Genomic DNA, 16370 nt, shown 5'->3' with positions numbered 1-16370 from the left:
CCACTGACCTTGCATACTGGACTTCATGCACATGGTGTATCCTCAGGAACCACTCTGCTATTGGAGTTCTACCACTTAAACCAGATAGTGGTTCTGGAGTCTTTAATGATAGTGTAGACATCCACATCCATTTTCCTAAGCACTTTAAGCCTCTCTTCCATGTTGGCCTAGTGTGCAAGGTTCAGTTTAGAGCTGTGTCTAAAAAAGTAATTTAAATACGAGTTAATTCGCTGTTTAGTTGATTACTTGAAGTTCTTTGGTCTACAACATGTCTAAAAATGCTCATCACACTATTAAACGTCAAACTATGTCAGCAAATACCTCACAGCAAGTTTTATTTATACATCCAAAAACAAAAGATCAGATTTCTCACACTATATACAGATATTACATACAGTGTTTGTACACATATTACATAATTTGTACACAAGAAAAATATACATAAAAATGTAAACCTTTGTATACAAAAAATACCTTAGACAAATTAAACAAGGACCAATAATAAAAGGTGACTAGATTAGCTCATCCTATCTTTAAAAACAGTAATACAGTACATTCAATGAGTATAGGAATTTGTCAGCCATCTCTGAATTCAAGCAGTTACATGTGCCTACGAGCCCTGTTCATTTTGTTCTATGTGGTTGTTGGGAGAGTAAACTGGTGCAACAACTAGTCTCATGCTATGTGGATACAGCAGTATTGCGTGGCAAACATTTTCATCCGTGATTTTTTTTTTTTCCTTGTTTCTCTTTTTTGTTTGTTTTTTTTTTTTTTTTTTTTTAGTGGGCACTGTTTATGCCTGTGACTAACATTGCTGTTGCTGAGAAAGCCCAGTCATCTCCGGTGTAGCTACAGGTTTACACTTCTGTGTGTCTGTGTGTGTGTGTGTGTGTGTGTGTGTGTGTGTGTCTGTGTGTGTGTGTGTGGGGTGTGTGTGTGTGTTTTCTTTGGAAGGGAGAGACAGAACTGGGCCTTCTCACAGCTGGAAACAGGGATGTGGTGCAGGCTCAGAGCTGGTTATGACGGCAGCTGTTCATTTAATGAGCATCCGAGCAAAAAAAAAAAAAAAAAAAAAAAAAAGATAAAATAAAAAGGCAAGACAAGACACGAGACATGATACACAGCCGGCCTCACCCACTCCTGTGCAAATCTGTTTAAAAATAACATGTTGATCTGTTTCTTTTCTCCACAAAATAAAATTTAGATGCATATAATCTAATGTTTCATACCACCAAGACTCAAGCCAGTGACCATAATCTAATATTCATATTATAATGCTGTCACACAAAATGTTGCTGTCCCATGCAATCTCAGACTCCTTCCTGCAGTTTAATAGCTATCAAAAATATTCTCCATAAATATATTAAAAACAAAATGACAGCATACAAACATTGATCCCTCCAACTTCAAAGCGAACTTACAACCATTCTGATAGCCATTAAAAAATAAGAGACTCATTCTACAAGACACAGGTTCCACTGAATACATTTGCAAATAACAATTTCAATCCATTGCTACTCAATAATTCACCAACAAACCCCAAGATAGAGACTGCTACTCTATATACCTAATACTCAACAATGTCTGATAATGTCACGTCTAATATAATATCTATCAAAAGCCGTGGTTGTACTGCTGTATGAGTAGTTAACAGATAGCCTGGTCCTCAGTTTTCTAAAATCAGACTCCCAGGTTTGTGTTAACTTAAAATCACCTTATAACTGCGTAAAACAGACAGTGCTTTACCTCAGATGTGTTCAACACACCATTTTATACCATCATATTATTCCTAGCTAATCAGTAAAATATTCATTTCCAGTGCCAATTCACCTCGTAAGCCTTTGTCATAGTCTAGCCTTGACGTCTTATAGTGGGTTTTCATTGAGTCCTGAAATTGGATTTGTCTATAACGAGACACACAAGTCACTAAGGACCATTGTATATGTGGACCAGAGAGCACCTTTTGAGAGTAGACACTTAAAAGTCCCTGGATTACACTATCATCACTCCTATCGTAACACTGAAACTCATTTATCAGCCTCAGAAAGCCACTCGGTACGACTTGAGAGAAGTTAGGTCGACCTGATCGCTCATCTCTTGAACTACAGCTTATTTTTAACTTGTGAGTGTACAGCCCTGGTTCTTAGCGAAACTGTTACATAAACAGTTCTCAACAGTTATAGGGGCCAAAGTATATTCCTGATCCAGGCTGTTTTCAGCAAGTGAAGCTACATGCAATGAGACCAATAAAATACCTTACAATGCTAGAGTTATGTTAATGTGTTTATTGCTTTAGGAAACTATATTCACCTTCAAGTGTCTACTAGGCCACTCAGAGTCTCACAACCAATGGTGAGGTCAGAGATTTTGACATCTGAGCGAACCAATAAATGAGCACATATACAGTATACACAATATAAAAACAGCTGTTTAAAAGTATTTTGGTAAATTCATATGACTGTGAAATCTGACTTAGTACGATTCTATATCATGATAACAGTTAAATAGCTTGAAACATAATGGATCACAAATATCACAACCTGTACTCTTTGTTTTTCAGAGGGTGATATAAGCAGTGTATGGAACAGGTGGAAAAATAAAAATGCAATGGCCGTTTGAGCAAGGCAGGGCATAGTCGCAATTTCAAGACGAGACTTTAACTGGCAAAGCAAACAAAACCCACCAATGATTGATGCTTCTATGAATTCTGAGCATGGTGACAGATCATTTCTGTTAACGTCCTTCTGCCAATTTTCACCTGTTCCTTAATTTCATCACAAAATCTCACTTTAACCCCTGCTGATGCATCCACAAGGCATCAAACAAGTGGACTCACAATAACCTGAAATTCCAGAGATCGTCTGGCTACAGAGCAAAAGAACAGAAAGTACTACGGGAAATCTGAGGTTGTGCAAATTCATTATCAAATAGTGCACTATTACCACATTGCACACATGTCGCAGATGAAGAGGGTTAATCAATCAGAAGCCAGTCGAATGGATTGTAAGCGATTGTGAGTCCACAGACCTCTATGCCTGTTCTCATTTACTTTGCGTGAAGGGTGGTGTGGTGCTGTTGGCACTTGCAGCGGTGGCACTAACTATGGAGAAGCCTGCAGGGGGCGCTGTGGAGCTGTGGCTGGGCTGCACATCTTTCGGGATGCCACTGTGGGAGGCCAATTGATGGCCAAAGGCCGCGCTGAACTGAGGGAGCTGCAGTTTGGGATGTGTGGAGGTCAGAAGATCATGTGAGGCGGGTGAGGGAGCAGGGGGATTTGTTAGACCTGTTAAGCCACTTTGGGGCATCGCTGAGAGAGCAGCCATGGGCTGCAGCGTCACAGAGTGGGTGGTAGCTGGGGGAGTGGACAGAGAGGTTGATATGAGATGACTTTCTGATCCTATGAGATTGCCAAACTGTGTGGGGTCAGTGAGAGGGAGAGGGAGATTATTCCATGACGAGCGTGGGGCTCCTGGTACCCCGCTGAGAGGGACTTCCAGCAACAGAGGGGTGTCTGCCTGAAAGGAGCTGGCATGGGGAGAAGATATGTGGTCACTGTATGGGGATGGCACATGGTCACTGCTGTAGTGGCTGCCTTGGGGAGATGACGTGGGTGCATCCGACTTGGCCAGGACATGGTTTGCATGTGTCCGGGAAAACGTTCGCTCTGTAACGGAGGCCTGAGTGAGCAGGGAGGTGGCCGAGGGGGCTACTGTAGAAGATGATGAGGTTAGATTGGAGCATGACGTAGAGGGCTGGGTAGCAGGCTGAGGTGGCGGTGAGGGGGTAAAGTGAGCCCCAGTGGACTGCAGTATATTGTCCTCCAGCTCAAGGCCCGTGAAATTCTCCGTAGAGATGCGGCTGTTCAGCAGGTCCCCCATGGTGCCTGGCTGGACTGGACCAGGAAACACATTCATTGCTCGGTGGTCCACTCCTTCAGAGGGGGCCAGGTCTCCCATGGAGGTCAGGCACACTAAAGAGTCCGGGTAGGACCCCATAGCCTGGAGTGCACGCACCAGCTCCTCAGCCTCCTCTGTAGTGGGCAGGAGCTCCCCGTTCTTACCTGCATATACACACAATCATTATTGCAACCACAGACCAGGAATGTTGGTGTACACTTGAAAGGCATAGTGGTGCATAAGAATCAGGTGTGTGACAACCTTCAAACAAGTCAAAGTCCTGCAGGTCATCCGGTAGTCTGGGTAACACATCGGAGAAATCCTCTTGGTTCAGCTCCAAGTCATTTGGAATGTCTGCCATTTCATTGGTGATATCATCAGGAAGCTCCTCTGTACTCAGATCTGGAGTTGAAGGGCTCCTGCAACAAACAACAGACGAGAGTAAATACAACAAGCCTGTGTAGTTAAAGAGCAGTTTAAAACATGTAGAACATGAGAGCCAGTGAATGAGGATGTTTTTTTTCCTCACACTGAATTGCCAACTTAAATTTTTAACTCAACAGTAAAGGCAGAGGCATAGCACACCTGATGCTGGCCTGTGAGGGCATTGCTAGGCTTATTGAAGGCATTCCCAGGTTCCCTTGTGGCAACGCTGGAGGAATGGGTTTCTGAGGCCTCCGTGGCCCTCTCCTCCTCTTCTTCTTGTGTTTTTTGGTTAGCGCCGGTGGTTTGGTCTTTTTACGTGGCTTTCGCTGTTGCTGGTGCTGCACTCGTCGATTTCCATCCCCGCGCAGGAAGTTATCCTGTATGGAATGTGTGGAAGAGCATTAAAATCAAACCATCGATGAAAAGACAATAATAGGAAAGATCCAACATTAGGGGAAATGTTGAATGACACCACTCAAATGGCTTTATAAAATATATAGTGTTAGCTTGAACCAGTAGCCACTTAGTTTAGCCTGGCATAAAGACTCTAAACAGGGAAACAGCTAGAGTGACCTTTAAACGTGATGGTAGGTGGATTTTGTTATCTTTTGGGCATGGTAGCTGTTTCCTTGTTGGAGGTGTATTGATCTTTTTATGTAACTCTTGGCATGAAAGCATACAACCCTTAAACACTGAACTTACCATCTTTTTGGCATGCTCTTCACAGAGAGGTGTCTGGTGCGTGATATCAAACACAGGGATGGAGCACTGCTGACCATCTGCAAATTTGGCTGTGCAACTAGCAAAGAGCTGCTGAGAACGATTCAACAGAATGTCTACAGAAAACAGTAAAGGAAAAAAACATATACTACATTGATGGCATGTGATTATGACACTCCACCATTCAGAAACTGCCATATTCTAAATTGCAAAACAGAATCTCAATCGCTGTGTTGCACTTCTAGTGGCCAGTTTTACAGTGAGTGAACTGCTGCAAAGGATACGCTGAAAACAGTGTTGAGTAAAGGGCAAAGCTCTGTTATTGCAGGCCTGGCCCTTTGTGCTGCCAGTGCAGGTCCTAGTATCCGCGCTCTGCTGCTTTGCTGGTGTTGCACTGTAAAAACACAAAGCCGCAGGACTGAGGTAACAGTCAACACCACTGAAAACATTCGACATTTGCCAAATTTTGTACATTTAAAATTAGGTGATAAACACTGCAAATATAGGAAGTCAATGAGTGAGTCATAAAAACAGTATATCATGCAGGTTGTGCTTCGATAAAAGTCTGGATGTAACCATATCTACATAGGAGATTATGTACATGAAATTTCTAACTTACAGGTGCACATACAAAAAAAAAAAACTTTCTTCTTGCTTCTCTCATATTGGCATCTCCTGCTGTCTATATGGGAGTATCAGACAGTGCAGTCCAGCTCTGTCCTGATTGGTCTTTTCTTAGCAAACTGACTCTTAAACATTCAGACTAGAATCACCTGAGTGACGTATCTACATAGCTGTTTCTCAGTGTGATTTCTGTTTGACAGTACAATGAAATTTTGCCACTTAGCTAAGGAAAACTGCCAGGGACTTGTTCCAGTTTGTGGACTTCACGTTTGTTTTTTGTGACTGGCTTCTAGTGGGACCTTACTGCATTTACATTAGCCCTGAGAAGAGATACAAAGTTGACTTGTATGACAATTGTGAAAATACCTTGATGAGTTTTGAGAGGTACCACGCAACTCCTGGATCAGCTGCCCAGCACAGTCAGGATTGTTACTGGCAGCATGCAGCAAGGCTTTGCGGAAGGCATAGCGGTATCTCTTCTGGCGGATACTCGCCCTCTCCTGCCTGCACATGTGCTTGTATTTCTCCTGGAGGTATGAGCAAAGCCTAAGCAGGCGTGTTCTCCGTGAGGAGCAATTGTCATCTTCCAGCCTATTATTAAAAAAAAAAAAAAAAAAAAAAAAGACAACCATGACAAAAAATGTCTGTTTTAAAGTTCAATGTGTATACTGTAAAATAAAGTATTAAGATACCAACTCATTCTGTGGTGTCCAAGAGGTCTGGAAAGGAGCCAATCTCTCTGCCTCCTCTTCGTCGTCATCATCAGCAGCACTGTCTTCTGACCAGTCCAAACCTAAAAGAGAACTTGTTAGGAGTAGCTCATCCACTTTAACAGGCTCAATAGCTGCATTACGTTCAAAACATCTTACAGAATCCTTCAAAAATACATCTACATTTTTTTTTAAGGAGAAACACAAAAACAGTGGGGCATGTGTTAAAATTAGGCACCTAGATGAGGAAAGAGGTCTCCATGCTCCCGTTGTCTCTTGGCATAGAGCTGCACCAGATGTTGCAACCTGGCCAAACAGCTGGCAGAGGGTGAGAAGGCAGCAGGACGCATGACAACCACATGCCGCTGATTGTTACTGCCACTGTCCTTGCAACTGACAGGCAAGTGAGTAGCAGTGAAAGGCATTTTCCTGCTGAGTGATGCCCCAGAGGTTTGCACTGGACTGGGTGCTGAATTAGAGGTTATCCCTGGAGGCAGAAAGTTGACCGTCTGAGATGGTGGTGGATTGCATAATAAACCCTGCTGCTGTCCTGGGAAGATGACGGATGTCCCACTGGAGTGCTGGGGCTGCTGAAGAAGACCTGACTGCTGCCGTGGGAGATGAGGACTGAGTGGCGAGGAAGGGTGCACACGGGAAACAGGGGAAGGACTAAAGTGCTCCAGAGGTGGCTGGAAGAGGTCTGTGTCATGGCAGAGTTTCTGGTTAAGCAGTCGACTCTGTAATTTCTTCTTGATGGCATTACTCTTCCGGGGAGTACCCACCTCCTCCCCATCTGTGTCATCCTCATAGAAGGCAAAAGGGTCCAGGAGTTCCCCATCAGGAAGGGGTAACAGGCGTGTACAGGGGGGAGATGGCGGAAGTTCATCTATACCATTGGGGGCTTTAAGAGCTAGAGAGGGCACAGTTATGTTGAGTGCCACTGACTCCAGGTGAGTCCGTGGACGTGTTTCGTCCAACGCATCATGCTTCTTTTTCCGTTCCTTCTTGGGGATAAAGCCGAGAACTTGCAGGTGGCTATTACAATACCTGCAAAACAAGAAGAAACTCTTAGGTATACTGTGCACACTTGTAATACATGTCTTCTGCACAGCTCTGTAGAAACTGCCACACATACACACCTGCGGTCTTCAGACTTGGGGATAGGGTTGGTACATCGCTGACTGTTGTACTTGGCCACATATTCACATTGCTTGAAGGGGGCTGTCTTGTCTTCCAGAACGTGCCGGATACAGAAAGCATAGCCATTTAGTCTCCGCTGCTTGCAGAGCTTTGGGCTGTATGAGCACAACGGCTTATTGTCCACCTCTGAGAAGTGTATGTGTTTGCCTTCATACATCACGTGACTCTTGTCCTTGACAACATCAGCTGATGAGATCAAGTCGGGGAGAAAAAAAAAAGACAAATATATGGCACCGAAGAGTTAACTATGCATGTATGTGCAGGGTTAAGAAGCCAGGAAATCAATCAGTCCTTAGCTGATATAGGTATGAAGTAAGAATAAATATTCAACAAGCCAATTAATCTAATTGTTGTTAATTAAACGACTATGTAAGCAAATGGCGTGAATAATCAATACTGTGCTTATATTAAAATAGGGCCTACTTATTTCACAGCATTACAGTGCAAAGTTTTCCTCTGAATACTAACTAGTTGCTTTCACACTCTCCAATTTTCGTTGTCAAACTGTCTGAAAAACAGGTGGTAAACGGAGAGACTGATTTCATTTCACAATCCATTCATTTACGCTTACAGCTAGGACTTTAGCGTTACAGGATAACACGACAGAACTGCGAACGGCGGTCTGCCCGTCAAAGTGTAAGTTAAAACTAAACAGCACTTGCTAGTGTGTAAGCATCATTACAATGCTTGCTAGCTGAACACTCAAATTACTGTATCAGAAAGTCTTTTTTTCCCCCGACTACACGAAACATATAGGCTGCTTTTAAAAATGTAACATTCTTATTAAAGCAGGCTGTTACTGATATCTATGCTGCGCTTTACGTTTAGGTTAGTGACAACTATCTTTAGTTAGCTGACCAGCTTCAGTAGCTGCTACCTTTAATTTTGTGTTTTTGGCTTGGTTCTGAGATATCTGTGGCTCTCACACTTAGTGCAAATTCTGGACATACTAGGGAAGGTTGTCTAAGTGTCATTTATATAAGTCCGGGTTAACAGTAACAGCTTTAGTCACCTAAATACTGAGAACTGAGCAGGTAGCAAGCGGTGACCAGCTACGAAGAGCTAGCTTGCCACCATTAGCTTGGGGCCGATAGACATGTGATAAAGTTTATATTGTGAGCGTATCTACGTGGAATATGCGCCCGTGTCCTACTCCACAAGCTACAACTGTGTCCATCGTCAGGTAGAAATACATATTTTCAACAAAGACCAGGTCTAAAAAGTCTAATTCGCTAGTTAGCTAAAAAGCTATCAAAGCTAAAAACACAAATCAGTAGGCGGTAGCTAACCAGGAAACGGAAACATAAGCAAATAGCAACACGATATAGGTCTATTTTCAGTTTTGTTTTAATTTCGAAAATACAAGAAAAATCGTCAAACACAAGAATTAATTGAACAACTCCAATCGTCCGATTAGCCTTTATAAACACGATATATTTATGGCTATTTACTTCCTAACAAAAGATACGAGGCTTAAGGCCTGTCCACGAAGGCCTCTATAATAATCGATATTACCTATAGCCATTATCGTTACATAATGTAGCACCAGCAGGCTACAAGACTTGAAACTGTCAACATTGCGTAACTCCTCATATCATCTTCAGGCACCGAGTCATTTTGTAATATCCCAAGTTATAAATTAAGTAAGTCATAAATGACAGGCCTCTTACCCTAGATGGCACAGCGATCTCTAGTAAAACGCCTGGCCGACTAAACCCTCTGCAAAGCAGTACATCCAGAAATCGAGGCCGAGGCTGTATACGATGTCGCTTACCTTGAATTGGTATAGGCTGTGTACGGTATTCGATCCACACAGACGGCCGAAATGTCTATTAGAATCGGCTAGGCTACTTGTGCATCGATATTCGAGATAGTATAGTAATAGTGATCTTCATCGAGCTAGGTATTTCTCGAAATAAGAATGTATATAAATATGGGCTATCCAGAGCAAATTACAAGCCGTAGGTAGGCTGCTGAGGATTTTTGTTGGATCCACAGCATACTCCTCACAGCACCACTACAGGCACTGCGGGGACATGACAACAGTGTGCTCGACAACAACAACCTCTCCAACCATATTGGAAATTCAACTTTGTTAAAAGCCTCTACAGCGTACAAGTGTGATGTTAATGTTTTTATGAAAGAAATTACAGTTCGTCTGAAGGACATCGATGTTTATATATTCCAGATTTAAAATGACTGGGTTAAAAATGCTGATTGAGAGATCCAGTAAAGTGTTAAATCCACCTGGACCACGGCTATCATCCTCCATATGAGTTATCAGCCCTACTACCACACTGTTACCGGCTCTTCACTGATGATGGACCACGTGCCCATCAGATACCGGAGCTTCAGACTAGTAAAGTTAAAACCATCTATAACACCTACACAGAAAAGTGCCATCCACTGCATTAATTTACACACTAATTAATTTGATACTTTAAATAATCTTATAAATAAGAGCACAAGCTTAAATAGAGGTTTTGCAAATATTTGTTAAGCTTGCTATAGAAAACTGTTTATTAAATATCACACTGCACTACAGCATATTCCATATGCCTTTAAGAAAATACATTTATAACACTTTCAATGTTGGTAATTTCATAGGAAGATAAGATACTAAATTTACCTTTGCAGGATAAAGATTTTAAACCTTTGGTCACATCTACTAAAATAGTTGCATATCTGAAGATTTGTTAAACTGGAGCTTACATTTTCACTCTGGAGAAAATGCATACACGTTTTGCAAAATAAGTTAGCTCTATAATGTACTTTATATAAATTAGGCGTCTACTATGGTAAAACACATGTGCAAATAAATATATTTCTAGGAATGTGCAAATAGAGGAGTTGTGCGTATAATTTTTTTTTTCCAGAATTGGAGCGCTATCCATTGTGTGCTTTAGCATATGGCTGGCTCGTCCACAGCTTGTGCCCCCTCTGTGACAGCTTTCACACACTTGGCCATTGTCTGGGAGGCTCTGCTTATCGGATCTGTGAGTAAGTAAAGATTGAGAGATTTTAAATTTGCTTCTATGATCACATTATTTTACTCAACTACTGTGATTTGAATAAACTAGTTTTAGTGAGAGGAAAAACACTTGAACTGACCACCAACATCCCACCTGTCATATAGAAGTCCTTCACAGTAAGCTGTGGAGGGACTAAAGGTTCAGTAAGGACAGCCTGGTTCACTGACTGAAAGAGATAAGTAGAGATATCACTATTATCATGAAGAACAGCATAAAGTAAGTTGAGATAAATTAACTGTAGCAGCTAATTTTTAAATGTTATATGCTTAATTAGATTCTTCTCTGATCAAGTAAGCACATCCCTGAGGAAGATAACACCAAACCTTAGAGAGTTCATTAGCCTGCTTAAAGTAGTTGGCATCCTCAACGTCTTCATATCGCACCAGATTTGGGGAAACTTCTGACAGTCTATCACGCACTTCTTCAAGAGTATCATATGGTAGAGTTACTCCAGAAAGCTTAAATAACAATGGAGAATACAAACCATTCAGTCTTATTTATTTCTGTCTAATATAACACAAGTACTATGTATTGTAGTTCACCTCAGAAATTGCTCTAATGATCTTCCAGTCTTCTCTGGCCACGCCTGGAGGAGTCACCGCCACACTGGTCTGCTGGGCACGGCCCTCAATGTTCACATAGGTGCTACATTTTTCAGTATATGCAGCTCCAGGAAGTATGATATCAGCCATTGGGGCACCAACATCACCATGGTGACCTAAGTAGTTACAGTATAGATCACTGAAATTATCCTTTAATATCAGCATATACAGAAAGGTGACAACTAAAAACTCCACGTAAGGCGTTTTCTCTAAAATGAGCAGTCAGAAAGAGTTCATTGTGTTTCTCCTCATTCCCTCATTAGCTATTTTGATGATGGTGGAGAGCATGTTAAATGCATATTCATTAAACCATTCAGTGAAATCTTGTGTATCATACACAAGGTTTGCTCATTTGCTCAGGTTTTCATTTGTCACTCTTCTGTACAAGTGAAAAATATTATGTTAGGAATTACTTTGCCTCTCTTGGATACCATACATAAATTAATGTAAATAAAAGATGCTATGCAAGCGCTTCTGCTGCTGTGTAGTAAAACAGCTGACCTTGATAAATTATGAAACTATCCTTAGGGAGGTCTTGGTGAGTAATACAGCCAGCATCAGCTCCTAGTAGAAACAGAACTTTGGGTGGGTTCTTTCTGATAGCCTCCACCCCTGGTTTGTACCCAAGATCAAGTGCTGCCACTTGACTGGCAACCCTGAAGAGACAGACAAAATAGCACATGCATTACTGTAAAATCACCTTTGAACACTGCCATGTTACTGAAAGTTTTCCTTCTAATTTTATTTTCCAAGACTATGACCTGTGTAGCACATTGAGAACCTTCCAGGTCTCATTTCCTTCATGGCTAGCACCAGCATTATGGGCAATGTTTGATACAGCTGCCATTATTGCAGCTCCATCCTCTCTCTGCAGGCAACTGCTACCAACCACAACAACAGGATGGTTTGCTTTAGCCAAGACCTGCAAAAGGAGAAAACACAGCATTATAAAGAGCCATTTAGACTGACTAGCAATGTTGACTGAATAACACCCAGTGCTCAGAGTATTACCTGAGAGAATGGGTGAGTTCCTGCTGCAATTTCTTGAAGAACCTTAGCAGATTCCCCAAGATGGTCATAGCTATAACTTAGGTCCACTTCCTTTCCTATTAGAGCCACTTGCAGCTCGTTGTGAAGCCACCTAAAGCAAAGGTATCCAGTTTGTATTAAACAAACTGCGCTTTTGTTAAATAACCCTCAGGTTTACAAGTTTAGCATTGTTCAGTAACCAGATATTATGTAGTAACGGCATTCAACTCACCCTTTTCTGATTCGTGCATTGAAAAGAGGAGCTTCATAGCGTGGGTTGGTGCCAACTAGAAGCACCAGGTCAGCTTCTTCAATGCCAGCAATCCCAGTATTTAGAAGATAGTTTGAACGTAGGTCAGATCTAAGGCCAAAAGGTCAAGGTCAAAGAAGAATCATCAGAATTACTTTAGCCAGGTCATGTTCAGTTTTTATGTGTATAGTCTTACCCAGCTCCAGCCATGGGAAACACTTCCTCAGTGCACAGGTTGTCACTATTCAAACGGTTTAACAAGTCTTTCAAAGATATGAGTGCCTCTGCATCCACCAAGCCTCCTACAACCGCAGCTACATCATTTCCTTTAACTCCTTGCAGCTGTCAAATAAAACAGATGTTGTTGAACCACATGCTATGAATTATCGTACATTGTTAGAGAGGAAAATTTCGTCATATTTTGCATACTATTCCAGCAACTCGAGTCAGGGCATCTTCCCAGGTTGTGGGCACTAACTGCCCAGACTCATTTTTCACCATTGGCTGAGTAAGCCTCTGCCTCTTAAGTCCATCATAAGCAAACCTGTCAGGATGAAGGCAAGAAGGAGTTCAGCATGATGCAGACACCATACACAAATCTATGCCAGGCAAACTGTGTGGGGCAGTACATTAACCTGGTTTTGTCCGAGATCCACTCCTCGTTAATATCCTCATTAAGACGAGGCAGAATTCTCATCACCTCACCACCACGAGTGCTCACCACAATGTTACTACCGACAGCATCCAGAACATCAATGGATTCAGTCTTCCTAAAGAAAATTAATTAATATGTAAGTGAAAAAACAAAATTTTGACCCCAGTAAATTCATCAAACTTTAGAGCATTACTCAATAACCTGGTCTCCCAAGGTCGAGCAGTAAATGCATATGGTTTAGAAGTCAGGGCTCCCACTGGGCATATATCAATAACATTTCCAGATAACTCTGACATGAACATCTTCTCCACATAGGTCCCAATCTGCAGGTCATTGCCTCTGCCTGTGGTGCCTAGGTCCTCCACACCTGCAATCTCACTGGCAAAACTGTAGAAGCAAGAAATGTACTTATTTTAATATTTTAAATTTACACAGCAATTCATCTTACTCTAGATATTCGAATGCAGCGTTAACTCACCGCACACAGCGAGTGCACTGGATGCAGCGAGTCATAATGGTTTTGATGAGAGGGCCAATATTTTTGTCTTCCACAGCTCTTTTGCCCTCTGTAAACCGACTCCTGTCACTGCCAAACTGCATTGACTGGTCCTTCACACAAATATTCCATCAAACATTTATCTTTTATATACACAGTCTCATTAGCAACACCATAAAGAACACATCTACAGCTATACAAAATACAACTGTTTGATTTACCTGTAGATCACATTCTCCCCCTTGATCACAAATTGGGCAATCTAATGGGTGATTAGCTAGCAGGAACTCCATCACACCCTCTCTGTGTAAAATCAAACAGCTTTGAGCATTCTTTCATGTTACTTTTACATGAATAATTTAGGACAGAGCCCATATAAGTAAACATTATACCACAAAAATAAAAGCGTGGTTATGACAAAACCTCTGTTAAATACTACCCCAAAGATGATATGGTACAATTACAGAGAAATATTAACTGCACAAATATATGTTAGTAGAGCACCACAATATACCTAGAGTCACTTAGTTGTGAGTTCGATCCTACCTGGCTTTTCTCGTTTTGTCAGAGTTGGTTAAAATGTTCCAGCCCTTCATGACAGGCATAGCACAAGCTGCCACTGGCTAGATGATAAATTAAAAAAGCAATACTTTTAAGAAGCCATAGCCCTGTCTGAGTATGACTGGACAAAGAAATTCATGGCTGATACACATGCATGTCTTTTTAGAGGAGAAACCAAAAACATGTCCAGCCCATACCTTAGGAACTTTCTCTATTTCCACGAGACACATGCGACAGTTTCCAGCAACTGACAGACGCTCATGGTAGCAGAAGCGAGGAATCTGCATACCTGCCTTCTCACATGCCTGTGGAGGAATACAATCACTTCGTTAAATTGGATATTATGACTAAAGATGTTAGGAAATTAGTTATGGAGTGTAAGTGTAAGTCCGAAATGACACCCTTTACCTGCAACACAGTCGTTCCTGGCTCCACCATGACAGGCTTCCCATCAACAAACACCTCCAGGAGGTTACTGGCAGCTGCTGTGGCTGTAGCTGCAAATCGAGCTTTAAAGACAGAAAAGACAAGATTTTCATGCAAGCATTCTCTTTTCAAGGCCTTTTGCATTTAATTAAGCTATCAGTTACACCATTTATTATTTATCCTATCAAATCTTACAATTTTCCTGATATTCCTGAGTGACTGCAAATCACTGAAGTCGAACTGAGCCAACAACAGCCTGACAGCAAATGAGCTCGTTAGCTGGCAAATCTGTAATCCTGCCTGTAAATCATCAGTGTAACAGTGACATGAGTGCTAGGCATTTTAAGTTCTTGCACAAATTCTGCAGAAATACAAATGGCATGCTGTAAAAGGCATGATCAATAAATCAGCAGATAAGTGATAACGTTATTTTATTACCATTGTTAGCTGCAGCTGCGCCTCCTTTGGTGATAGCTGCTGGGAAAAGCCTCCGGCTCACTACAGATAAACGCAACATGCTGGGAGACAGGCAGAGAGGCATCACCGGCTGTAAGGTCTAGGTCCTTTGACGGACAGATTTGCAGTAGGTTAGTATCGACTGGCTGTATAAAACTGTAAAATAACCAAATATGGTGCCTGAATTCGGCGAACAGTACAGCCATCGTGAGCCACCACAACAAAAACAGAAGTAGTCAGCCAGTTATTGCTAAGGCTGGTTAATAAGAGCAGGCGATTCATACTGCGACATCTTTTAAAACATGGCATGTCTATGCTGTTCAGTGTGCACCAGATACAAGACTGCAGGTATAACTTCGCTTCATGTTTTGACAACCCGTATAAACGCAGCACATTTATGGGAATATGAAAACAAACAGGCGACGTTACACTGGCCAAACGCTAGGCCAAGCTAACGCTACCGTTAGCAAAGCCTGATGACCGTTAATTTAACCATGGTAACGTCAGCTCGCGGCACGGGCATCTTCTAACGTTACTCGATAAATATCAACCGCCAGCTCGTGAAGCGACATTGTGACGTTTGTAGCACATAAACCTTCAGACCTAGCATACTTTGCTACATGAAGACTGACAAAACAAACATCTACCGGTAAATTTATAGGTCTATTCAGATGTAGCGACCAATTCAAAACTTACTGTAGTTAGTGCTGGTGCCTAAAAGCATCTAACGTTAACGTTACATATAAGATAATAATTCTTGCGGTGTCCAGTCTAACGTACCTGGCCAGTGTTTGTCCTCATGAGACTGCCTGCGACGCAGATTGTGCACAAATCTTGTTATTCTGCTGCGTCACGGATTAGATAATCTGTTACACCATAATCCAAAGAGGAAAGATACTTTTCTGTAAATACTGACTAGCTAATGTAGCTAATCCTACAGGTTTTCATTACTAACAGCCACAGTAATATAAACACTCCTCAACAAATGAGTAGCGTTACACATGTAACGTTAGTTAACGCTATGACGTTACCTGATTGGGACGGTGGTGATGTGGCAGTATCAGTGATGCTTTTCCCTCGCTGGTTCACTTTGTGTACTGTGCACATGTGGATTATTGTGAGCCTTTGTTGTGCCACTGTAAAGAACACGTAATGCTATAGCTATCTACAGAAATAATATGCAGTCTACGCTTAAATTGTCCATAAAGTGCCATGGGAATTCTGACTAGGTATGGAGGAAGGGCAAAATGTTTGCTTCCTGTGTACACTGTTAACTAACACTGATGT

General features: G+C 41.8%; 2 protein-coding genes across 8 annotated transcripts; both read right to left on the bottom strand.

Moving 5' to 3' along the window:
- Positions 1–760: 760 nt before the first annotated feature.
- ino80da (INO80 complex subunit Da) lies at positions 761–9967 on the bottom strand. Of its 3 annotated transcripts, none has more exons than XM_026295371.2 (10): positions 9247–9967; positions 7516–7762; positions 6615–7423; positions 6363–6459; positions 6033–6257; positions 5327–5436; positions 5025–5158; positions 4482–4699; positions 4158–4315; positions 761–4060 (listed from the first exon to the last, which is right to left on the bottom strand). In XM_026295371.2, exons 2-10 carry the CDS (start codon positions 7731–7733, stop codon positions 3042–3044), a joined length of 2988 nt encoding a protein of 995 aa, XP_026151156.1. In that variant the 5' UTR covers positions 7734–7762; positions 9247–9967; the 3' UTR covers positions 761–3041. The 3 variants fall into 3 exon arrangements, with proteins under 3 accessions (XP_026151156.1, XP_026151155.1, XP_026151157.1); XM_026295370.2 differs by having other exon boundaries at positions 9351–9967; XM_026295372.2 differs by having other exon boundaries at positions 5327–5438; positions 6038–6257; positions 9351–9966.
- A 481-nt stretch (positions 9968–10448) lies between these two features.
- LOC113123381 (NADH-ubiquinone oxidoreductase 75 kDa subunit, mitochondrial) lies at positions 10449–16096 on the bottom strand. Of its 5 annotated transcripts, none has more exons than XM_026295373.2 (19): positions 15864–16096; positions 15066–15190; positions 14610–14710; positions 14399–14506; positions 14187–14263; positions 13862–13943; positions 13623–13753; positions 13346–13531; positions 13125–13259; positions 12919–13033; positions 12686–12831; positions 12472–12600; positions 12222–12351; positions 11972–12132; positions 11712–11866; positions 11151–11326; positions 10932–11066; positions 10702–10774; positions 10449–10570 (listed from the first exon to the last, which is right to left on the bottom strand). In XM_026295373.2, the coding sequence occupies exons 2-19, from the start codon at positions 15166–15168 to the stop codon at positions 10479–10481; spliced, it is 2235 nt and encodes a 744-aa protein (XP_026151158.1). In that variant the 5' UTR covers positions 15169–15190; positions 15864–16096; the 3' UTR covers positions 10449–10478. The 5 variants fall into 5 exon arrangements, with proteins under 5 accessions (XP_026151158.1, XP_026151160.1, XP_026151161.1 ...); XM_026295375.2 differs by having other exon boundaries at positions 15066–15145; XM_026295376.1 differs by having other exon boundaries at positions 15066–15145; positions 15780–15870.
- Positions 16097–16370: the final 274 nt, after the last annotated feature.

Source organism: Mastacembelus armatus, chromosome 21 (genome assembly GCF_900324485.2).
Source record: "Mastacembelus armatus chromosome 21, fMasArm1.2, whole genome shotgun sequence".
NCBI lineage: Eukaryota > Metazoa > Chordata > Actinopteri > Synbranchiformes > Mastacembelidae > Mastacembelus > Mastacembelus armatus.
The sequence above is the reverse complement of the archived record's forward strand: the minus strand, read 5'-3'. Positions and strand labels throughout refer to the sequence as shown.

Excerpts from the sequence above, each read along its gene's own strand:
- ino80da (XM_026295371.2), bottom strand. The coding sequence starts at position 7,733 with ATGTATGAAGGCAAACACATACACTTCTCAGAGGTGGACAATAAGCCG. Across the intron at positions 6,460-6,614 it reads AGACCTCTTTCCTCATCTAG|GTTTGGACTGGTCAGAAGAC; the intron begins GTGCCTAATTTT and ends GTTCTCTTTTAG. Across the intron at positions 5,437-6,032 it reads ACCTCTCAAAACTCATCAAG|TGCAACACCAGCAAAGCAGC; the intron begins GTATTTTCACAA and ends GTGTTTTTACAG.
- LOC113123381 (XM_026295373.2), bottom strand. The coding sequence starts at position 15,168 with ATGCCTCTCTGCCTGTCTCCCAGCATGTTGCGTTTATCTGTAGTGAGC. Across the intron at positions 12,352-12,471 it reads AATGCACGAATCAGAAAAGG|GTGGCTTCACAACGAGCTGC; the intron begins GTGAGTTGAATG and ends CCTTTGCTTTAG. Across the intron at positions 10,571-10,701 it reads GAAGGACTTCTATATGACAG|ATCCGATAAGCAGAGCCTCC; the intron begins GTGGGATGTTGG and ends ACTTACTCACAG.